The sequence below is a fragment of the Artibeus jamaicensis genome, unplaced genomic scaffold, assembly GCF_021234435.1.
Source record: "Artibeus jamaicensis isolate MK-2021 breed Jamaican fruit bat unplaced genomic scaffold, CSHL_Jam_final contig_473, whole genome shotgun sequence".
NCBI lineage: Eukaryota > Metazoa > Chordata > Mammalia > Chiroptera > Phyllostomidae > Artibeus > Artibeus jamaicensis.
This window is the reverse complement of record NW_026521851.1, coordinates 2,432,863-2,453,154: the sequence shown is the minus strand read 5'-3', so window position 1 is coordinate 2,453,154 and position 20,292 is coordinate 2,432,863. Positions and strand designations below refer to the sequence as shown.

Sequence of the window (20,292 nt, the reverse complement as noted above, 5' to 3'; positions counted from 1 at the left end):
CTGGGACTCAAATCAAGGGAGTGGACCAGAAGGAAGAAAAAAATGACAAAACAGAAAAGGATGAAGAAACAAGAATTTAAAAAATTGAGAAGAGTCTTAGGAACCTCTAGGACATCTTTAAACCCTTCAACATCCGAATTATAGGGGTACCAGAAGGGGAAGAGGAACAGCCATGAGTGGAACACTTATTTGAACAAATAATAAAGGAGAATTTCCCCAAGCTGGCAAAGGAAATAGACTTCCAGGAAATCCAGGAAGCTCAGAGAGTCCCAAAGAAGTTGGACCCAAGAAGAAACATACCAAGGCACATCATCATTACATTAGCCAAGATTAAAATGAAGGAGAGAATCCTAGAAGCAGCAAGAGCTAAGGGGACAGTCACCTACAAAGGAGTTCCCATCAGACTGTCAGTGGATTTCTCAAAAGAGACCTTACAGGCAAGAAGGGACTGAAAAGAAGTATTCCAAGTCATGAAATCCAAAGACCTACATCCAAGATTGTTCTATCCAGCAAAGCTTTCATTTAGAATAGAAGGGCAGAAAAAGTGCTTCCCAGGTAAGGTCAAGTTATAGGAGTTCATCATCACCAAGCCCTTATTATATGAAATGTGAAAGGGGCATATCTAAGAAAAAGAAAATAAAAAAGATGAATAGTGAAAGGGCAGCAAACTCACAGTTATTAAGAACCACACCTAAAACAAAAGCAAACTAAAAGGTCAGGTAGATCAGGAGCGAAAACATAGAAATGAAGATCTCATGGAGGGTTAGCAACAGGGGAGTGGGAGGAGGAGAAGGGGGGAGAAGGTACAGAAAATAAGTAGCATAGACAGTAGATAGAAAATAGATAGGGGGAGGGCAAGAATAGTATGGGAAATATAGAATCTAAAGAACTTGAGACACGTGTTCATGAACTAAAGGGGGGAAATGGTGGGGGAGGGGTGTGCAGGGTGGAGGGGAATGAAGGGGGGAATAGGACAACTGTAATGGCATAATCAATAAAATATATATTTTTTAAAAGTTACAGGATTGGAGCAGAAAAGTCAGTACATCAATGAAATAAAACAGAGTCCAGAAGCAGGTGCCCATGTCGACTCACCTGATCAGCAAAGGTGCCACAGCAACGAAGTGGGCAAGTGGGCTCCGAATATCTGGTGCTGGGCCAACTAGACACACATGGGAGAGCTGGGCGGGCTGGCTCATACTGCCGACTATAAACACCAAAATCAGTTCCAGATGGATTCCAGACCTAAATGTCAAAGCTAAATAATAAAAGCTCTAGGAGATGACAGGGAGAATATCTTCATGGTGTTTGGGTAGGCAATGATTTCTTAAACATAGTACAAAAAGCACGAACCATGAATGAAAAAATTGATGAACTAAAATTCATTAAAATGATGAACTGCAGTGTGACAAGCACAGAACACAAATACAAGAGTAAAAATGTAACAGTGCTGCAGAACATATTTGCAATAGACACACTATCTGACAAAAGGCTCCTGTGTAGAATATATTAAAACTCTCAACAAATTCGTAAGAAAAAGACAACTTTATTTTAAAAACAGGCTTACACTTGAAAAGGTACTTCACAAGAGTATATCCTAAAGTGCATTACAGGTATGAAAAGGTAATCAATATCAGGAGTCATCACAAAGTGCAAATGAACATCACAATGGAATGCACCACAGTGATTGATTTTTCTAGAAATAACATCTACTGAGTACAGTGATGGGAGCCTTACCTGTATGACCACTTTGGAAAACTGTTTAGAAAGCATATGTACACTCCAGTCAGCCATCTCACTCACAGGCACAAACCCAATGAAAATCTACATGTACCCATATTCGGGGGACCGTTCGCCATTTGCGAATACCAGCTTTATTCCTAATACTGACGTTATCCATTATAGCAAAAACTAAAAACATCCCAATGTCCATCGACAGGACGGCTAAAGAAATGGTGGCTCACAACAAGGCCAGTAATGAACCACGGGCCGATACATCTCAGACACGACACCGCGCAAAGGCAACCAGACACGAAAGAGCATGTTTGTACTGCTCTAGTTATACACTGTGCACACACAGGAAGAGCGAGTCCTCTTTGTAAGAGGTCAGAGGGGTGGCTGCCTTAGGAGAAGCAGGTGACTCCTGGGCAGCGTGCGTGAGAGGCGTCCAGGTGCTCGCTGCAACGTCCCACACTCAGGTCAGGTGTCACACGGGTGTGTGCATGCTGCTGTAAAAACACACCTCGCTCTGCACTTAAGATCGACACACTTTTCTAGGTGTATGTCATATTTGACACTTCGATTTCAAAAGTGTCATTTTTTTCATTTACTTAGGAAAAATTTCACGAGAAAATAAGTCTATGAAAGGCAAATAAATCAATCTTAGGAATAGTTGCTTGTGGGAAAGAACTGTATCTTACACATTTCATTATGTCCACGAGTCAAGGAGAATGCCTTGCATATAGGTGGTGTTTGGAAAAGCTAAGAACATGATAATAATACCTATTTACACGCAATTTCTATGACAATGGATACAAAGATGAGCACTCTCAGCCAGGGTTTGCGCAACCCCGTGAGCTTCCCTTTGGATGAAACGGGAAAGTGTGGACTGCATGATTAGAGATACGTCAAAGTGGTCTAATGCAGACCGGGGAGGAGGTCTTAGGTTGGCCGTTAGGTCCTAGCCTCCGCTCTTTTCTGTGTGGGAGACTTATTAGTGACTCCACGGAAACTACCGTAAAAAACACATGAAGAAGGAAGTTTTCAGACAGCCCACACACCCCACAAATACCTAACACACAGAGGTAACGAGTTCCTTTTGCGGAATTCAGGAATATGCACAGATAATCAGGGTCCCATCTAATACTATTCATCATATTGCCATTCAGCAAAAACACCACCCTCATAAATGGTCTACCGTTTATATTATAGTGTCTGTAATAATCTGGTGCGAAGACAGAGCCAATAGTGTAGCTAAATAAAAACGAATGCCCCAAACACAGCGATTCGGTAACCAGAGAAGTCAGCCTTGGTCTCCTGTAATTTAAAGTCACCCTTCTTCCCTCCACCTCGCTCACATGGAAAACGGTTATGCTCTTAGCATTTCAGTTTATGGCATGGAGAATCTTATCAAAACACTTCCTCTGCCCATCAAAATAGGCTGAATTTTTCTAACCTTAAAAATAGACTCCACTTATCCACAATATGGGACTCCTTCTTGGGAGCTGTTCTACTAAATCACGCAGAGTTCTTGAGTCCTGAGGGTGTGAACGAGAAGCAAAGATCTGCAAGTCCTCCTCCTTGGCTTGTTTACCAGACACTGTTCAGTCAGATTTTAGTTCACGCCATTATTCATGGTAGGGGGCAGCAGCACCATCTCTGTTAATGCTGAGATTTTAAAGTCCCTCCTAAGTCATCTGGGCTGTCTACACATACACCCCTCTCATGGAGCGGGGCTTCAGTCTACGGGTCTGCAGAGGGGACACTGGTGTTAGCCACCAAGTCACCGGTGCCTTTCTTGGCTGACGTTCAGATCCCCGCTTTGGGCCTTTCCAGAGCAGTATTTTTGTTTGTGATAACTTATACCATGTTTCTTGTTCTGTCAATCATGTGAAATTGTCAAAATGTCCCACCAACAGGAGACATGGCCATATCTTATCCCTCTTCATAATGAAAATGCTGGGGGATTTCTCCCCACTTCTAGTTTGTGCTGAGTGTCCCCACACTCAGGGCCAGCAGCCATGACCAAGCGAGAAGATGGTGGAGTCCCAGGGGTAGACAGGGAGAGGCCTCAAGGTCACTTGGTCCAACCCACCCTTTTCCCCACTCGGATTCCCAGATCTTCTTTTCCCACTCATGCGAGAGTGATGCCACTTCCTGAGAAAGTAGGGAGCCCTGGGTGGGGTGGTTTTGTTAAGTCTGAGTCTGGGCCCATTCTCACATTTGGTTTTGGCACTCGGAAAGACAGAATCTTCAACCGTGAAGACCTAGTTACACCTGCAAACGCTGGCGGCCCCAGCACAGCTGGGCAACACCAGGGAGACAGATGGCAGGTCTGACACTTTGCCTAGGACCCTGCCAGCGGAAGAAAGTTCCAAGAAAGTTGCAGAGCATCTGCACTAGACTGAACTTCGGCACACACACAGATCTGTGCGTACACCACGTATCTGTACACGTGGGTAAGGTAAGATGTTCTGTGTCTAGTCCGACAGGGGCAGAAGGCCATACACTTTTAATCCCGTGCGTGACGCACCGTCGGTGTGTGGTTTGGCAAGTTGTGAGCATATCCTGTAACGCTCCTCACCTCAAAGCTGTTTCCTTTTAAAAAAGCATTGTGGGCACTGACTGAGGGCACCGAACGGATTCGGATGCAGTCTCCGTCGTTCACTGCAGACATCTGTTAAAAGCTTTCACCTTTATGTCACTGATGTTAAGTGTGAAATGAGTTAGGTCTTGCACACATAATTGCTATACACAGTTTTAATGCTTAGATTAAAAAACAGAGCTTTCCAAGCTATAAATTGTAAATGCAGTATAGTTCCAATTACATAAAAATACAATTTATATGGAAATTAAAATCTCAGAAAATGTACATTGCCAAATTCTCTTTAAAAAATTACTAAATTTGTTCAGCTAGCTAAGCTAGTTATCACAGAGGGAAAACCAAGGGCGGTTGCTATCAGCAGAATCCTTTTGTTTCCTAAGGTATTTCAACACGTTCCCCTGATGAGGCCCGTCGGGAAATTGTTCTAATGAAATCCAAGGCTGTCCGTGTGCCAAAAATTACCTCGGAGTTCTCTCTGGTCCTGAGACATGCCTGCTCCCGCCCAGCTGGGTCACCTGGCCACCTGCACCCAAGCAGGGGTCACTACATTGAGCAGAACATGCCCAGCTTGGAACCCATGAGGCTCTCACTTTGCTTACCAAAAGGTCCCCAGCAGAAAATGAGATTGTGCAAAACTGAAAACCAAATGAAAACACCGTGTGTTCTCAAATTAAGTAAAGCAGCAAGTAATTAAGTATCTGCAAGAAGACAGGCTGCATGGCTGTGGGCCCAATTCCGAAAGCAGGTGGAGGGTGGGTGGCCCGGGCTCCATCCATCACGCCTCCTCCTCCTCCACATAACTTGGACTGAAGTCTCTCCCATCAGAAGAAAAGAATCCAGAACGTTCTTTCAACCTTGCTTCCCCCTCAACCTGCCAAGCCCCTGTGCTTCTCAGCCACATGTGGGGTGAAGTCGTCACGTCATCCACCTGTGCTTCCTGACGCCCTCCCACCTGCGTCCCTGTGGGGTGGCATGTACCTGCCCTTCCTTCCAGAAGTCGTGTCAGCATCTGTGGGTCACCAGCCTCTCAGCCTGCAGAGTGTCATTCACGCTCCTTACCCGAGGTCACCATCTTCACTTCCGGGCTTCGCTATCACGCCGATGGCCTGTCCTCTCTCCAGCTCCCCAAAGTCACACTCCCAGCTTTCACCTGGCATTCGCTGCCTCGGGCAGCCACAACCAAGTCCCCCAGGCGAGCAGCTTAAACAACAGGGCCATGAGGCTCTGGAGTCCCACAGTCCAAGGTCAAGGTGTCTGTGGGGTACTTGAGGCTGAAACTGCAAGAGAGCACCTGCCCCAGGCACCTCCTGGGCCTGGTGGCCTTAGGCGTCCCTGGCTTATAGATGCCCCAATGCTGTCTGTACACGGTGTCCTTCCTAGGGGTCTTCACATGTCATCCTCCCTCCACTCTTGTCTGAGTCCGAATTTCCCCCTTTTTCTAAGGACACTATCATACTGGATTGGAGCCCAACCAATGATCTCATTTTAACTCAACGACCACTGTAAAGTCCTATGTCCAAATAAGATCACAATCCAAGGTACTGAGAGCCCAGCATACCTGTGGGGGCGGGGGACACAGCCAGTCCATGGCACGTTCAAAATCAGTGTGTCCAACCACCCACACGCTGCCCCCCCCCAAAGCCTGCTTTCGTGGCGAGTTTCTTTGGGTCTCGGAACCACATCTGAGTCCTTTTCTTCTCCTGACGTCCAGTCAGGCTCCACGCAGACACCCGTCCTCCACTGGCTCTCCTCCGCCGCCCTCTTCCCACCCCCCACCCCCCGACCACACCAGCTGAGGTGGGACGTCCTGCGCCAGCTCCCCAGTCACCGCCTGCCCTCCGGCGCCTTGGCTCCACGCTCTCCTCTCTCTATCCCAACTTGCCTCAGATTGCCGCCCTGTTCATCTTCCTAACAGCCAGCGCTGACCCAATACCCTCCCTGAAGATGGGAAACAAGAAAAAATTGACTCCAAAGGCCCTTCTTAACTTATGAGTTGGGTGGCCCAACCTGTCCCCTGCTGCGCCAACAAAAGAGCCCCTTCAGAGGCTGTCCCAGAAAAGCACTTAATGAAGAGACCAAGGATAGACAGGGAGGGTGATGGGATCCAACAGAGAGAGGCAGACGCCTGGTGACCAGCAACAGGGGAACTCTGTTACCAGCCTTCTACCTGAGTGACAGGGGACGGAACCGCATCCCCATGGCCCACAGGAAACAGGACTGTCCGGGACACGGAGTTGGGCAGTAAAGAGTGGACGGTACGTGAGGGAGAGGAACCAAAACCCTCACACGGCCTCTACACCCCTCCCTTCCACCCGGACACTGTCAGCCCAGCTCCTCAGCCAGCTCACCAAAATCCACTTGCCTTTATAAGCCAGATTAGTGATAGTAAAGGTGTTTTTAAAAAGGTAAAAACATGACTCAGATATAAAAGAACGTGTGTCTCAGGTGCAGGTACAGAATGCAATGCATGAAGGAGCCACTCCAAGGTCACAGGAGGTTCAAAGGAAAACGCGGAGCACGAGGCCGTCAGGAGCGCTGCGCTGAGTGAGCCTGTCAGCACCTAACCGCTCCGCCCCACAGCTGCATCTGCAGATACACCTTCATTTTCCAGGGCCAGGAGTCGGTGCCATTGGTTTTCTAGAACTGACAGGTAAAACGCAGCTCAACGACAAATGAAAGGCAGACAACTCAAGTGAGCGGGTGAGGTGGGCGGGCGCCCACGGGTCTTCGCTCATTGGCCAAATGTGCGGCCTTTCATGACTTCCTGTCACTACTAGAAAAATGGACGGAAAGAAAAAGGCTTTGGTGTCAGAAAGCCAGTAAGCTCGCCTGCACCGTCTACCCTAGAACTGCCAGCGAACAAGTCCCCTCACTGCCCTGCCCTCAGTTTCCTGACCTGAGTGCAAGCAGCTCGGCCTGCAAGCACTATCCCAGGGGTCGCAGGCAGTGCGGCCACCCCGTCTGAAGTGGACATGTAGCAGCCGCAGTCCTCGAGGTCCTTCCATTTGCCTTCTGTATAAAATCACAGAATTGGACCTGAAGTTTCCTTTCAGTCTGGAAGTTCTTGATGCTGCCTCCTCCACGAAGCCTTGGACATCACCACTACCAGACAGGGGTCCCTCCCTCCTCGCATCCTCTGTGCTGACAGTTACCCACCTCTACATTCACTCTGCAGGAGATGTGGTAAACGCCTCAGCAACAAGCTCGATACACCACAGCCCAGCACCCAGCATGGTGCTTGCACATAGTAGGTAGTCAACCCCTATCTCAAAATGAACTAAAAGAAGAGATGGATCAAAACCACAGTGACCCTGACTGGTGTAGCTCAGTGGATTGAGCGCGGGCCTGCGAACCAGACAATCGGGATTCGATTCCCAGTCAGGGCACATACTGGGGTTGCAGGCAGGTTCCCTGCAGGCCAGTTCCCAGCAGGGGACGCATAAAAGGCAACCATACATTGATGTTTCTCTCCCTCTCTCCTTCCCTTCCCCTCTAAAGATAAATAAATAAAATCTTAAAAAAAAAAAAAAACCACAGTGAGATACCATCTCACACCTGTCAGAATGGCTATTCCCAAAAAGACCAGAGATAGCGTGGTAAGAGTCAGAAAGGGTGTGGAGGAAAGGGAACCCTCACACACAGTTGGTGTGAATGTACGTCGGTGCAGCGCTATGGAAAACAGCATGGAGGTTCCCTGGAAAATTAATAAATACAACTACCATGTGATCCAGCGATTCCACTTCTGGGTATTTATCTGAATGAAACGAAGCCACTAACTCAAGACATATGCACCCACATGTCCATGGCAGCCAAGATATGGAAACAACCTAGTGTCCACAGATGAAAAAATGTGTTATACGGAATGGATGCCATGGCTTGAATGGCTCAGTGGACTAAGCACCAGCCTGCGAACCAAAGGGTCACCAGTTTGATTCCCAGTCAGGGCACATGCCTGGGCTGCAGGCCAGGTCCTCAGTAGGTCACATGAGAGGCAACCACACATTAATGTTTCCTTCTCTTTCACCCACCCTTCCCCTCCCTTTAAAAATAAATAAATAAATAAAACCTTTTTTATGTGTGTGCATAATGGAATATTACTCAGTCACAATAAAGAATGAAGTCTTACAATTTGTGGCAGCGTGGCTGTACCTTGAGGGCATAAGTAAAATAAGTCAGAGACAAACACCACACGATTTCCTAGGATTTCGCTCATACGTGGAATCTAAAGACACTACCAAGCTCACAGACACAGAGAACAGACGGGAGGTGGCCCTGCCCGTGTTCCTTACCTGAAACAGCGTCTCACAGAGCCTTCCCGAGGGCCTGTCCTGCGGCAGAGGCTCTGTGAGTCACACTCGTGCCATCGGCTGCGTTCTGCACCCAGAGGCGCGGCTCCAGGTTTTCCTCCTGCTCTAAAACGTGCTGATCTCCGAGGACCTGTCCGTCCCCCAGAGCCGCCCGCCTGGTCTGAAGCCACCCACAGCCCCACTGGCCGCATCTGCAAACAGGGGCAGTAATGGGACTTCCCGGCACCCACCTCTGAGGGATTTCGGGGGATCCCATGAGTGAATCATGTGAAGGACTTGCTGCAGACATAGTGCTCAGCGCCTACAAGTGAACTCAGAGGAACACAGCTACGGGACACAGCCCTGGGCTGAGCTGCAGAGACACGGCTGCCCCTCAGGGCCGCCCCCAGATGCAGGGGGGAGGAGGACTTCTGTCAGCTCTGGGGCTGCTCAGAGTGCCCACGCGAGCTCCAGACAACCCCAAAAGCCACATGGACGCCAGCTGCCCGGGTCAGCAGTGCCCCTGGCCTTGTCACTGCCAACTGGATTCCCGCACAGCATGCCCACCCCTGAACCCTGGCACCTACTCTGTTCAGAACCAAACAAAACCCCCAAAGTCCAGGAAGCAGCAACAGGGGTGGGTATTTCACTGCCACCCACGAACTGTACTAAATCAGTTTCACTGTGGGGTCAAAACAGGGCAATTAATAAATAAGTCAGTCTGGGGTACCAGCATTCTTTCGTGTGTGTGGATCCACGATGTCCTCGTGAAAACTTATTTCAATGTAAAGTAAACACAAACTCCAGTGAACTGTAAAAGAAGTTGAATCAGAATTCCTTTTGTTTTGACACCCAGACACCTGCTGTGGAAAATAAGTGAGCACAACTTTTTATTTTAACTTTTATTTATTGATTTGAGACAGAGAGGAAGGGGCAGGGGGGAGAGAGAGACAGACAGACAGACACCAATTTGCTGCTCCACTTACTCATGCGCTCATTGGTTGATTCCTCCCCGTGCCCTGACCGGGATCCAACCCACAACCCTGGCGCATCAGGACGATGCTCTCAGCAACCGAGCTGCGTGGCCAGGGCTGAGCACACAGACGGCTGAAAACTCAGTGTGACATTTAGTACGTATTTTAGCAACGTCCCAATGTACTCAACACCAAGGATTTCACTTTTCCTGTAATTTATGCTCTTTCTTTTCTGGGGTTTTTTTTTTTTTTTTGGTCCTCACAAAATATATCTTTTACTTGGTATCTTTAGTTATGTATTAAATATGAATGAAATTCATGGGTCTATGTGGATATTGTGAGTCAGATTCTAAATCTAGAGGGAAATAAAACAATTAAAAATTTCATTGGAAGCAGAACAAATAAGCAAAAAAGGTTTTAAATCACAAACTTTTAAAGAAAAAAAAAAAAACCCTGGCCAGGCTAACATGGAGCTGTTCTTCCTGCCTCAGTGACAGGGATGTGACCTGCGTCCCTGGCTCGACAACTGGGCACGTCCCCCCGCACACTGAGAACTGTCCCCGTAAGGACACGTGTGTGCACACAGCTCCCACCGGTACCTGCTGCCTCCAACCTACTCAGGCCCAGCAAGGCCCCGTGGGCCTCTGAGCTCCCCTAGCGCTTTCTGCTGCTCCACACACTTGGCCCCGCATCTGCCTTGGCTCCCAGATAGAGCTATCTTCTCCAGGCAAGCTGGTGAACACGGATCATCAGCTAGTGGCAGTAGGTACCTGGGCACAGGCACCCAAGGCGGTCCCACGGGGCACAGGGTGGGCAGGACACTGTGCTTGGCACCTGGGCCCGCAGGCGGTCCTGCCTAGGCTGAACACACCATAGGAGTGACAAGGAGAGCCTGGGACTTCCGTGTCTTCACAGAAACCTCACTAGAGGATTTTACTGGCCCCCAGAACCAGGGAACATGCCTTCCCTCTGGGTTTTGAGGCCAACTTTCAAGCTTTTTGAAACTCCAGCAATGTGGGCACTTCTTCAGCAGCCCAAGCAATGACAGGAAGCTGGAGAAGCAGACGAGGAGGGGATTGCAGACGAGGCCCCTGGGAGTTCAGTTTCTGAGTCCGACCCCGTCCAAGGTCAAGGAGTCATTGCACTCATCCTTTGAAACGGTCAGAGTCTGGCTGACCCCAGCACTCCTGACACGTGAAACAAGCTCAGAGAGAAAAATCCACGTCTCACCTTTGATTAAAGAGTTTCTACAGGACTGGCCACCCCCAGAGTCACAAGGGCTTCTGGGCAGAGTCCACCCCAGCCTTCTGCCCAGGAACGGTAAAGGCAGAGGAAAGAGGATATAAATGTCCCGGGGTGGCCCCTGAAAGGCTGGGACCTTGTGGCCCCAAATCTACAGCATCTCGACTGAAATGCAAATTCTGACCGGAACCCCAGCACCCCGACCTCACAGATAGTCTTTCCCTCCTCCATTCACCTGCCCAGGTAACTGTGACCAACTTCCCTCTTCCAAGTCCCCTCCCAAGCCCAAGAAGATGTCCTCCCCATGGCCCAGGAACCAATGTCACCACGGCCTGGGCCCCCACGTGCCACCTCTGCCTCCTGCTTTTCTGCCTGTAAAAGGGACCTCACGTCCACTCTCCTGCCCCCACTCCCCTCATTGGACTCCTTCTTTCTGCATTTGAACTCAGTCAGGTGACCTTCACAACTACCCAGGGGAGGACAGAGGGACCATTCCGGCCCATCTTCCATTCGCCACAAGACCCCTCTCAGACCTGTCCTGTAGTTAACACTGTGCTAAGCATCAGGGGAAAGCAGTGCTCCGACACGGTCACAGCCTCCACCGAGAGAGAGGGACCGAAGTCAGGACCACAGCTGAGTGGTGGAGTGGGCAGCACTGGGAAGTGCAGAGGCGGTCGGCGAACAGGAACCCGGGCGCAGAGGAAGCATCCGGAGCCTGCACGCAGGACGGGCGCTCAGGCCGGGCGCCAGACCCCAGGCCCTGCACGGTCGGGGGCCAAGTCCCAAAGCAACACTGATGTCACAGGAAGCTGGAACTGAGGCGTGGTGGCACGAACACGGGGTTTTAGGACAATGACAACAGCAGGAGAACCCTAGGTGGGCTGCAAGGTGGGGCGGGGGACGGAAATCTCACCTGACCTCTAGCACCGAGGAGAACAGGACAGAGACGATGACAAATCAGATCACGAGGAGCACCTGCCACACACCAGGCCCTGAGGGGGCTTTGCCCATCACTCTGTCACACGGTCTTCACCAGCCCCTCTGGGACGGCCAGCAGCACCTTCCTGTTATAAGGGAAACTTAAAACGTCCTTGACTTCACAAAGCTACGCGCTGGTGTGTTCAGGCCGCAGACTCAGGTCTTCTGAAGGTGACCGCCACACGGGGGCTGCTGAGCCAGAACTGAGACGGCAGTGCCACTGGCCATGGAGCCACCAGGAGACAGGGCCATGTTTGCTCAGGACGGCGTGTGCAGTGGCAGGAGGGAGTCCCCACGGAGGCCCTGAGGGGCTGGAAATAGGGGCCAGGCCGTCAGGTCTGTGGCAGGCTCTTCTCCAGAAGGGGGGCTCTGGGGAAGTCCCCGCCACCAGGGCATTTCCCACTCGTCCTCTGAGGCTCCCAGACGCCGTGGCACAAATGTGCCGACAAAGGCAGCAAAAGCAGGAAGTAGGACAGAGCGTCCCGGGATAACCCAGACTTGGAGTGGACAGAGTAAAAAGAACCCCAGGAAAGCATGGTCGGAAATGCACGGAAATAGACGATGCTGTGTCTCCAAAGGCAGAGAGGGGCCCCTCCTGGAGCGGGGCGAAGTTCGCGGAGTCTGAGGATCTAAAGGAAGAGGAGCGGGAGGCTCCGGGTGGCCCGGTGCAGTGGCTTTCACAGGAAGGAGCAGCTGCACAGGACTTCACAGACAGGTGGGGAGGAGCCGCGGGGCGCGGAGAGCACACCCGGAGCAGGCGAGCAGCTGCACGAGGCACCCAGAAGGAATCGAAGTCGGGAGACATTAGCGCTGGAAGGGCCACAGGAAGGGCCGCGTGCAGAGGCAGGCAGAACAAGCACAGAGCCCGAGCACACTCCCGCCCTGGGACCAGGACACACGAGGGACCGCCACTCCAGGAGGGAGGAGAGCAGTGTCCTCGCCAACGGCTGAAGGACACGAAGGTCGATGCCATCGCTGAGCCCCGTGATGGCAAAGGCAAGGTCAAATGCAGCAGGTGGGCTCTCACCCGCCCTGAGGGAGGACGGGTGCTGTGAACCACCTTGTGAGAGGGCTCCGGGGGTCTCGCACACTCGGACCCCTCTATGCTGCTGTTACGGACTGAATGTTTGCACCCCTGATGTCCACATGTTGGGACCCGAACTCCCGGTGGGGTGGTGAGGGGCTGGGCATTCACAGGCGATTAAGTCAGGAGGGCAGGACCCCATGAGTGGGCTCCGTGCCTCTACGCGAAGAAACACAAAAGAGACGATTTCTCCCAGCCCTGGGTGGGTGCACCAAGGCTGCCACCCACAGAACCTGCCCGCACCTGGACCTGGGACCCCCGACTTCCAGCCCCCCCAGGCTGGGGAGCTCTGACAGGGCAGAGAACCGCGGGGACAGAGCCTCAGCTTCCCGATCTGCAAAATGACGGGAAGGCTTGGGGGCCGGGCCGGGGGCGTTCTCTGAAGGTCTCCTCCTGCCCTGACACCCTGGTGTTTCCACGCGTGCTTTCCCTCCTCACCGCCCCATGCAGCCTCATCTTTTCTTTGTAATTGTAACAGTAGCTGCCATCTCCCCTAATTCCGATGCTCCTTCCACGCGGCCTCGGGTGCCTCGAGGAGCTGTCCCACCTGCGCTTTTCTGAATTACTCAGTGATGAATCCCAGGGGACGAAGGGGGCTTCGCCCTGCCTTCTGCCGCCCCACAGGCTGTCTGCAGAAGCGCCGAGGCCCACAGTCGTCCTCGCGTCCACGCAGCTCGGCGTCCATAAAAACACTTACATGCAGCCAAAGCACAGGAAGATGGAATGCCAGGGAAATTGGTGCCGAGTGTTTTTTAGATCCTGCCCTTCCAGCCACTAGGAACTTGCCAATTTCCAAGTAAAAAAAATAAAATAAGCCTGGTGACGTCCGTGAAGGTGGGCTTCCCATGAGCCCCTTGGAAAAAGGCCACGGCACACATCTATGTGAAGCTCCTGGCACTCCGCTCTCGGGGACGAAGGGCGGTTCCCACTGCTCGCCCAGGGCTGTCCTCTGTCCTCTGTGACACTCTTGCACGCTGGCTGCTGAGAACGTGAAACTGCTGGGCCACTGATGAGGCAGACGCTCCCTCCTGGAAGGACACTGGCCAGAGACCGGAGGCTCCGTCTGGGCTCTGCACCGCTGCACGCTGGCCAGTACCAGTCCTGTGCGCCTGCCTGCACCTCCCCGCCCAGGCCTAAAGGCTCCGGCCCATCCACTCAGCACGCACTTTGGCCTCTGCACTTACGACTGTTCCTATTAATTGCGAAATACTTTCTAAGATGCTTCCTATCACTATCGAGCAAGATGCGTAAGCACTGAGAAAACTGTGCTGTCAGAGAGCTAGTCCTGCAGAGGAAAGCTAAAAAGCATTCCCCCAGGAAGCAGCTCTGCAGCCTAGACTGTTTTACATCTCAATCTACACCAAAACACAAACCACAGGCCAGGGCACCCCAAGAGCGAGTCCACCGCGCCCACAGGAGCGAAAGAAAGGCGGAGTGTTAGGAAAACCAAGCCTTTGCCAAGGTCATCTTCCGTCATGCTTTTCTTAAAGTCAAGGAATTCCTTCTACATACTTCATTAAGGTTGCTTGGGGGGAAAAGAGGAGTGTAACTAAAAATAGCCATGTGTTTAAACAGCACAGCACAGTCCATTGCTACATTGCTTCCCAATCCTGGGTGAGTTTGGCTGTGACAGTGAACAAACCCACTGCGGGCGGAGGGCGCGCTTCAGGGCGGCATTCTCCTAGCTGTCCCAGCACGCGCGGAGTGCCCGCGAACAAGCTCTCAATTTCCCTGGAGAGTGTGCACGCCTCCAGCCGGTGGGGAAGCCACTGACTCAAAGATGAGCCAGCGTTCTTCTGCATAACCACGTGAAAGAAACATCAGCCAACTCAGAACTACATTCTGGAAAAGAGATGGCGCACAGGCTAAACTCCCCTGCACAGACAGAGAATCAGTTCACAGCAGTGCACGTAACTCATGCGCACAGCCATTAACGATGCTCATGGGACACTGGCGTCCCCAGACTCTGCGGCGGGCGGCGGTGCCAGCCCCAGCACTAATGGCGATTGGGGGGTGGGGCGTGGATTCCGGGGTGCCAGCTGGGGGCACATCACAGGCCTGGACTCCGAAATGGCACTGCTGGCCAGGCACCTGCTGAAAGCACTGCCTGCAGACCAGCAGATCGAGACGTGGCCCTGCCTCGGGTGGTGCACCACCTGCTGCCCTTCTTCCATTGCTTTGGGCCCCACTGTGTCCACCCACCACGGTGGACACAGTGGCAACGTTACGGCAACCAAAGCGGTGTCTGACACCAACCGGGCCAAATTCTGGACCCTGCAGAACACCCTGGAGGCAGAGAAGGAAATGGATGGAGCAGAGCGGCCTGAAGTAGGGGCCGCGCTGGCACTGATGTGGCTGAAAAGAGGCCTCCATTTCATCCAGGTCTCCCTCCAGGTGGGAAGCGGGACAAGAATCACCCAACCTCCCCTGTGCCAGTGCCACTAAGGCCTAGGAGGTGACCCTGGAGAAGCACCGGGGCTGCAGATCTTCCAGGCAGCACGGTGCATGGTGCCGTGTGAGTCTGGCCTGCAGGACGTGCTCCCCAGGGGACAGGAGGTGATGAGGAGGAGTGCCTGGAGAAGGGCTGCCTCCTCCTGGTCACTGCACAGCCACCACTGACGTCACCTAAGAGCGGCACACCAGATGAAGGGGAGCTCCCACACACGGTGCAGGGTGCCCGGGGCGGGCACGCCGGCCGCCCACGGTCCTGCACGCAGCCAGTTGCCAAAACAGACAAACCAAATCACTGGGAATCAAGCTGGCAGGGCGCCCCTGGCCTGCATTTCCCACAGGGGCCCAGAGTCTGGCCAGGGTCTGCAGGGACTGCCCTGGCTTTTTAAAAGTCAGCTTTGGGCAATTAAGATAAAAGTCTATCTTAATGCAGCAATACAAGACAATCCTACTTCAGAATCACCTTGGAATTCGGCAACAGCACAGACTGACTCTACCCTCATGTCAGTGGGAAAACCATGTAATGTTGCTAATAAACCAAGCCCTAGGCCTTGTGTTTGCCCCCTGCGCAGAGCGTAACTCTGGGGAGCCCTGTCACCCACCCCACATTAAAATAAGCACGCGTCCTTCTAAGGACCTGGATCGACGATGTCTCGGGCACGTTAAGGACCACGAGGAGTTTGATTTGAAGTCACACAGGACCCCACTGTGGGGCCTTAGAAAACAGAAACACAAACTGGTGAGTGCTGGCCTACAGCTGCGCAGCCCAGCTGGCAGCACCGTCCCCACAGACGCTCCCCCTCCTTACCATCTCCCCCAGACAGGGTGGTATAGCCAAAAGCAACCGGCAAGCCTGTGGTGACCAGGACCAAGAGGCCTTTAATCTAAGGCTGTCAGGCACCAATAATTGCTCAGAAATGGCTGAATTTGCACTCTTCTGTATAATTATTTTCTTCCGGGACAGCTTGTCTAACCTCAGACACCATCTACCATGTGTGTTCTCTCACAGAGAGACCAGGAACCGCCTCGCTGCCTTACCTGTCCCTCCTGGCGCTAGAAAGAACTGTGGCTTTTAAAGTGTTGGGGTGAATAGAGGAACCTCCAAAGAACTGATGTGTGTTAAAAAAAAAAAAAAAGTGAGTGCCCTGGCTGGTGTGGCTTAGTGGACGGAGCGCTGACCTGCGAATGAAAGGGTTGCCAGTTCGATTCCCAGTCAGGGCACATGCATGGGTTGCAGGCCAGGTCCCCAGTAGGGGGCGCACAAGAGGCACGCACACACAGATGCTTCTCTCCCTCTTTTTCTCCCTCAGTGAGGAACAACTTGTGATTTTTATATATCAACCAAATAAATCTTAATAAATAAATCTCTATTTTTGAATTTAAAAGTAAAACAATGACCATGGACAAAAGTGCCTCAGTGACCTGTAGTGCTCAAATAAAATCCAAGATAATTCGTAAGATCGTTAAGGGACAGTAACTGTGAGCAGGCTTTAGAACCTATGAAATGTCTGTTCACAATTACTGCCCCTTAATAATTAACTGATTTTCTTTTTTAAAGCACAATAGCTTCATCGATAATCTATAGCTATTTTATCTAACATACAGCTTGTTGATACTCCCTAGGCAATCTGCTTTTAAAAAGAAAAGAGGGAAGGGAAGGGAAGGGAAGGGAAGGGAAGGGAAGGGAAGGGAAGGGGGAAGGGAAGGGAAGGGAGGGGAAGGGAAGGGAAGGAAGGAAGGGAAGGGAAGGGAAGGGAAGGAAGGAAGGGAAGGGAAGGGAAGGGAAGGGAAGGGAAGGGAAGGGGAGGACAGAACTCCATGGACAAGACTGCAAGTAACAGAGAAATAAATGCCCCAGAAAACGCAGAGGGTTTACTGCAGGCCCTGCAGGCTCGGCCTCACTAACAGTGAGCATTTCCCAACCACGAACACTCTCAGATCCAGAGACCAGGACAGCAGGGAGCGAGGGCAGGGCAGTGGGAGGAGGATCTGAGAATACCCATATTAAAAGTGTCAAGTGTGGAGGAAAGGCATGTTTTCCTGTTAGATGTTCATGTTATACCCAAAAAGCCCCCAGCTCCCCTGGGCTACCTCCGTCAAGGTCACTCAGCACCAGCCCAACAACCTGCTGAGCTTTCTGAGAAGAGCCAGCCCGGCCTCGGGCTGCCGTGTCTCGCCCCAGCACCCCCTTATCAGAGGTGTGGGTGCAGCTGACGGGCAGCTGTCTGCTGCTCGGACTTAACATTACTTTATATGTGCAGAAGCCGCGGCAGCACGACCTCAGCGCCCATTAGGTGTTCTGAGAACAGGGCCTCCCTGGGCATGGCTTATGCCTAAGCCTGTGGGAAGCCCTCCAGGGCAGGGAGCCTTCCAACTGTGCTAGCTACTGCTAACCCTATGGGGTTTGGGGAAAATCAATTTAAAAATTACGCAGCAACTACATACTTTGCCACCTGAATAAAAGATCTTGTAGTTCTAAGAAACGTCTTTTCACGTGTCTTTTAATGTTTTTTTTTAAACCTTATAAGCAGTTTTCCACTAACTAAAATAAGATAGACTGTATTCCTAGTAGGCTTAACATGCCCCCCCCCCCTCCACGAGCAAGGCTTCGGCAGACAGGGTCTGCCCAGCCGAGCCCTGGGCCAGCACCGCCTCCAAACGCATCCGTAACGCTGCGTGACAGGCAGCCGTGGGCTCAAATCGTTCGGCGTCTGACGTGTACCCTGGATTCCATCCTTTCTCAAAGGCTTTTCAAATACAAAAAACGAGTGCCCCCCAAAATACAAAAACTTGTGTCCCCCACTTAATACAAAAACGAGTGCCCCCCAAAAATAAGAGGAAAAAACAGTGACTTACAATGTTCTTGGACAAATGGACTGTTTTCGGTTGCTTAGTATCCAAATCCATCCAGACTATTTTCACGCCTAAAAGTTACTGTACGGCTAACGTTTCAAAATCTAAATACCTCTGTGACTTTCTGTGATTGTGGAGGTGACTGGAACTGGGAGTTGACATGTCTTTCTCCGCGGAGGAGAGAGAGAGCAGCAGAAGCTGCCGTCCTGGAAGGGGTGGGGGAGCCCTGTCCGGGGAACGAGCCTTCGGAGAGGAGGCTGGAGTGGAGGGAAAGGCGAGCACACGCTAACTAGGTTATTCTCTGCACCGAGGGAGAGGCCGACGGTCCCTGCTGAGGCGAGCACTGCCTCCACCCGCCCGGGAAGACTCTGCGGCGAGCGTGGAGCGACGAGGACGGAGCGGTACCAAAAGGCGTTTACGGAGAAAACACAGTCCTAGTGAGGAGCTCACCTTTCGCGGCTGCCGCCGGTGTGAAAATTCCGGGCAGCCCCCTGCCCTCATGCACACACGCACGCACACACTGCTGCGCTCGGCAGCGAAAAGCAGCATTTAGGGAACGACACGTCCGCGAGGCCCCCGCCTCCGCACACACAGGCTTCCCGGCCCTGGCACGTTCCGCAAGCGGTGCCAGCGCAGCGGTCACAGCACCGCGGCCCAGCCTGGGACCGTGGGGACCGCGCAGGCTACCCTGTCCCCTTGCAGCCCCTGGGCTGGGGGGAACCTCCGGCAGCGTTCTGCACCCCTCCCGGGGCCGCGGTGCTCGCTGCGCCAAGAGGGCGAATCCCGGGTGCGTGAGAGCTCGGGGCCAGAACGACAGCCCGAGACCCCTGGCCCCACGCCTACGGCCACACGGCTTGCCCGTCCCCCGGCTGCCAGTACGGTCCCCCAGTCCGCCGGCCCGTCCGCCTAGACCGGATCCCTCCTGCTCCCTGGAGCGCCTGCTCCGCGACGCCGTCCTAGGTGCCCGGGACTGAGCCCGTGCGCCCCCGCCCGCCGCGCTCCGAGCCTCGCGGTCCACACGCGCGGACACGCAGGCTGCCTCTCTCGCCCAGCACGCACACCTGCACCGACGGGAGGGCCTGCCCCCCCGCTGCGCCCCCTACGTAGGCCCCCCATCCAGAACCCCCTGGGGCTGCCCGGCGTTCTTCCCGGGGGATACGCGCGGCGCGCTTACAGTCCGCAAGAATTGGATTTCGTCCTCGCCCTCGCCCGCATCGGCCATGGCTCCCGCCAGCTTGCCCGGCGCCCCGCGCGCTGTCCGGGCTGATGCTCCTGCTGCCGCTGCGGCCGCCGCTGCCCACACCCGGGCGGAGGAGCCGGGCGCCGGGTGCCGAGCGCAGGCGGCCCTGCTGCACTACGGGGGTGGCGGCGGCGGCGGCGGCGGGCGGGGCCTCCCGGCGCTGCGCGGAGGGGGGCGCGGGGATCCGCACCCGACGCTCCCGCAGCGGCGAATGCTCCGCAGGCTCCCCCGGGTCAGAGAGTGTACTGGGCCGGAGGCGGGCTGGCGCGCGGGGGCGGAGCGGGGGCTGCGGGAAAGCCGGCCCCTTGGTGGCAGGTGATCCGCAGCCGCTCCCCACCACCCAATCCCGGGCCAGCGCCGCGTACTGGTCGCTCTGTGTATGGAGCCGGGATGCACCGGCGCGCGCAGCTCCACCTGCGCCTCTGGACCCCAGGCTATTCACCTGACCCTGGGCCCTCAGACCCCGACCAAGCTCGGCGTCTCTCTTTCTGAAAGGGCTGCGACAGGAACAGGCACTGCACTGAGGGAGGTACGAAAGACAGTCGTCTTTCCTCCGGTGCACGGAGTGGCTAATCTTCAAGTCGAGGTTACCCAACACAGTTTTCTACACTTGGATTGCCTCTACTCCCTAACCACGTGAGAATTCTTCCCCACCTAGTGTCGAGGTGGCAAGATTAACCGTACAAAGTGCGTGGTGCACCGGCCGTCGGCAGATCGCTCAGCAAACGCCTGGTGAGGGCCTGTGCCCGACACTGGTGCGAGGCAGGCCGGAGCGTATACTCTCGAGCGGAGGTGCAAACCGCAACTCAATAAGCAATTGCAAATAAGGAGGGGAGAATACTTGTGCCTGTGACTCGCTG

General features: G+C 53.2%; 1 protein-coding gene across 2 annotated transcripts in view; it reads right to left on the bottom strand.

Annotated features, from left to right (window-relative positions):
* The window catches only part of RYR2 (ryanodine receptor 2), a 544,399-nt gene extending 524,915 nt beyond the window's left edge, over positions 1-19,484 (bottom strand). For both annotated transcript variants that reach the window (XM_053667877.1, XM_053667878.1), the window contains exon 1: positions 19,367-19,484. In XM_053667877.1, coding sequence (XP_053523852.1) covers positions 19,367-19,414 — 48 coding nt within the window. In that variant the 5' untranslated portion in view covers positions 19,415-19,484. The remainder of the gene's footprint in view (positions 1-19,366) is intronic.
* Between the last annotated feature and the right edge of the window lie 808 nt (positions 19,485-20,292).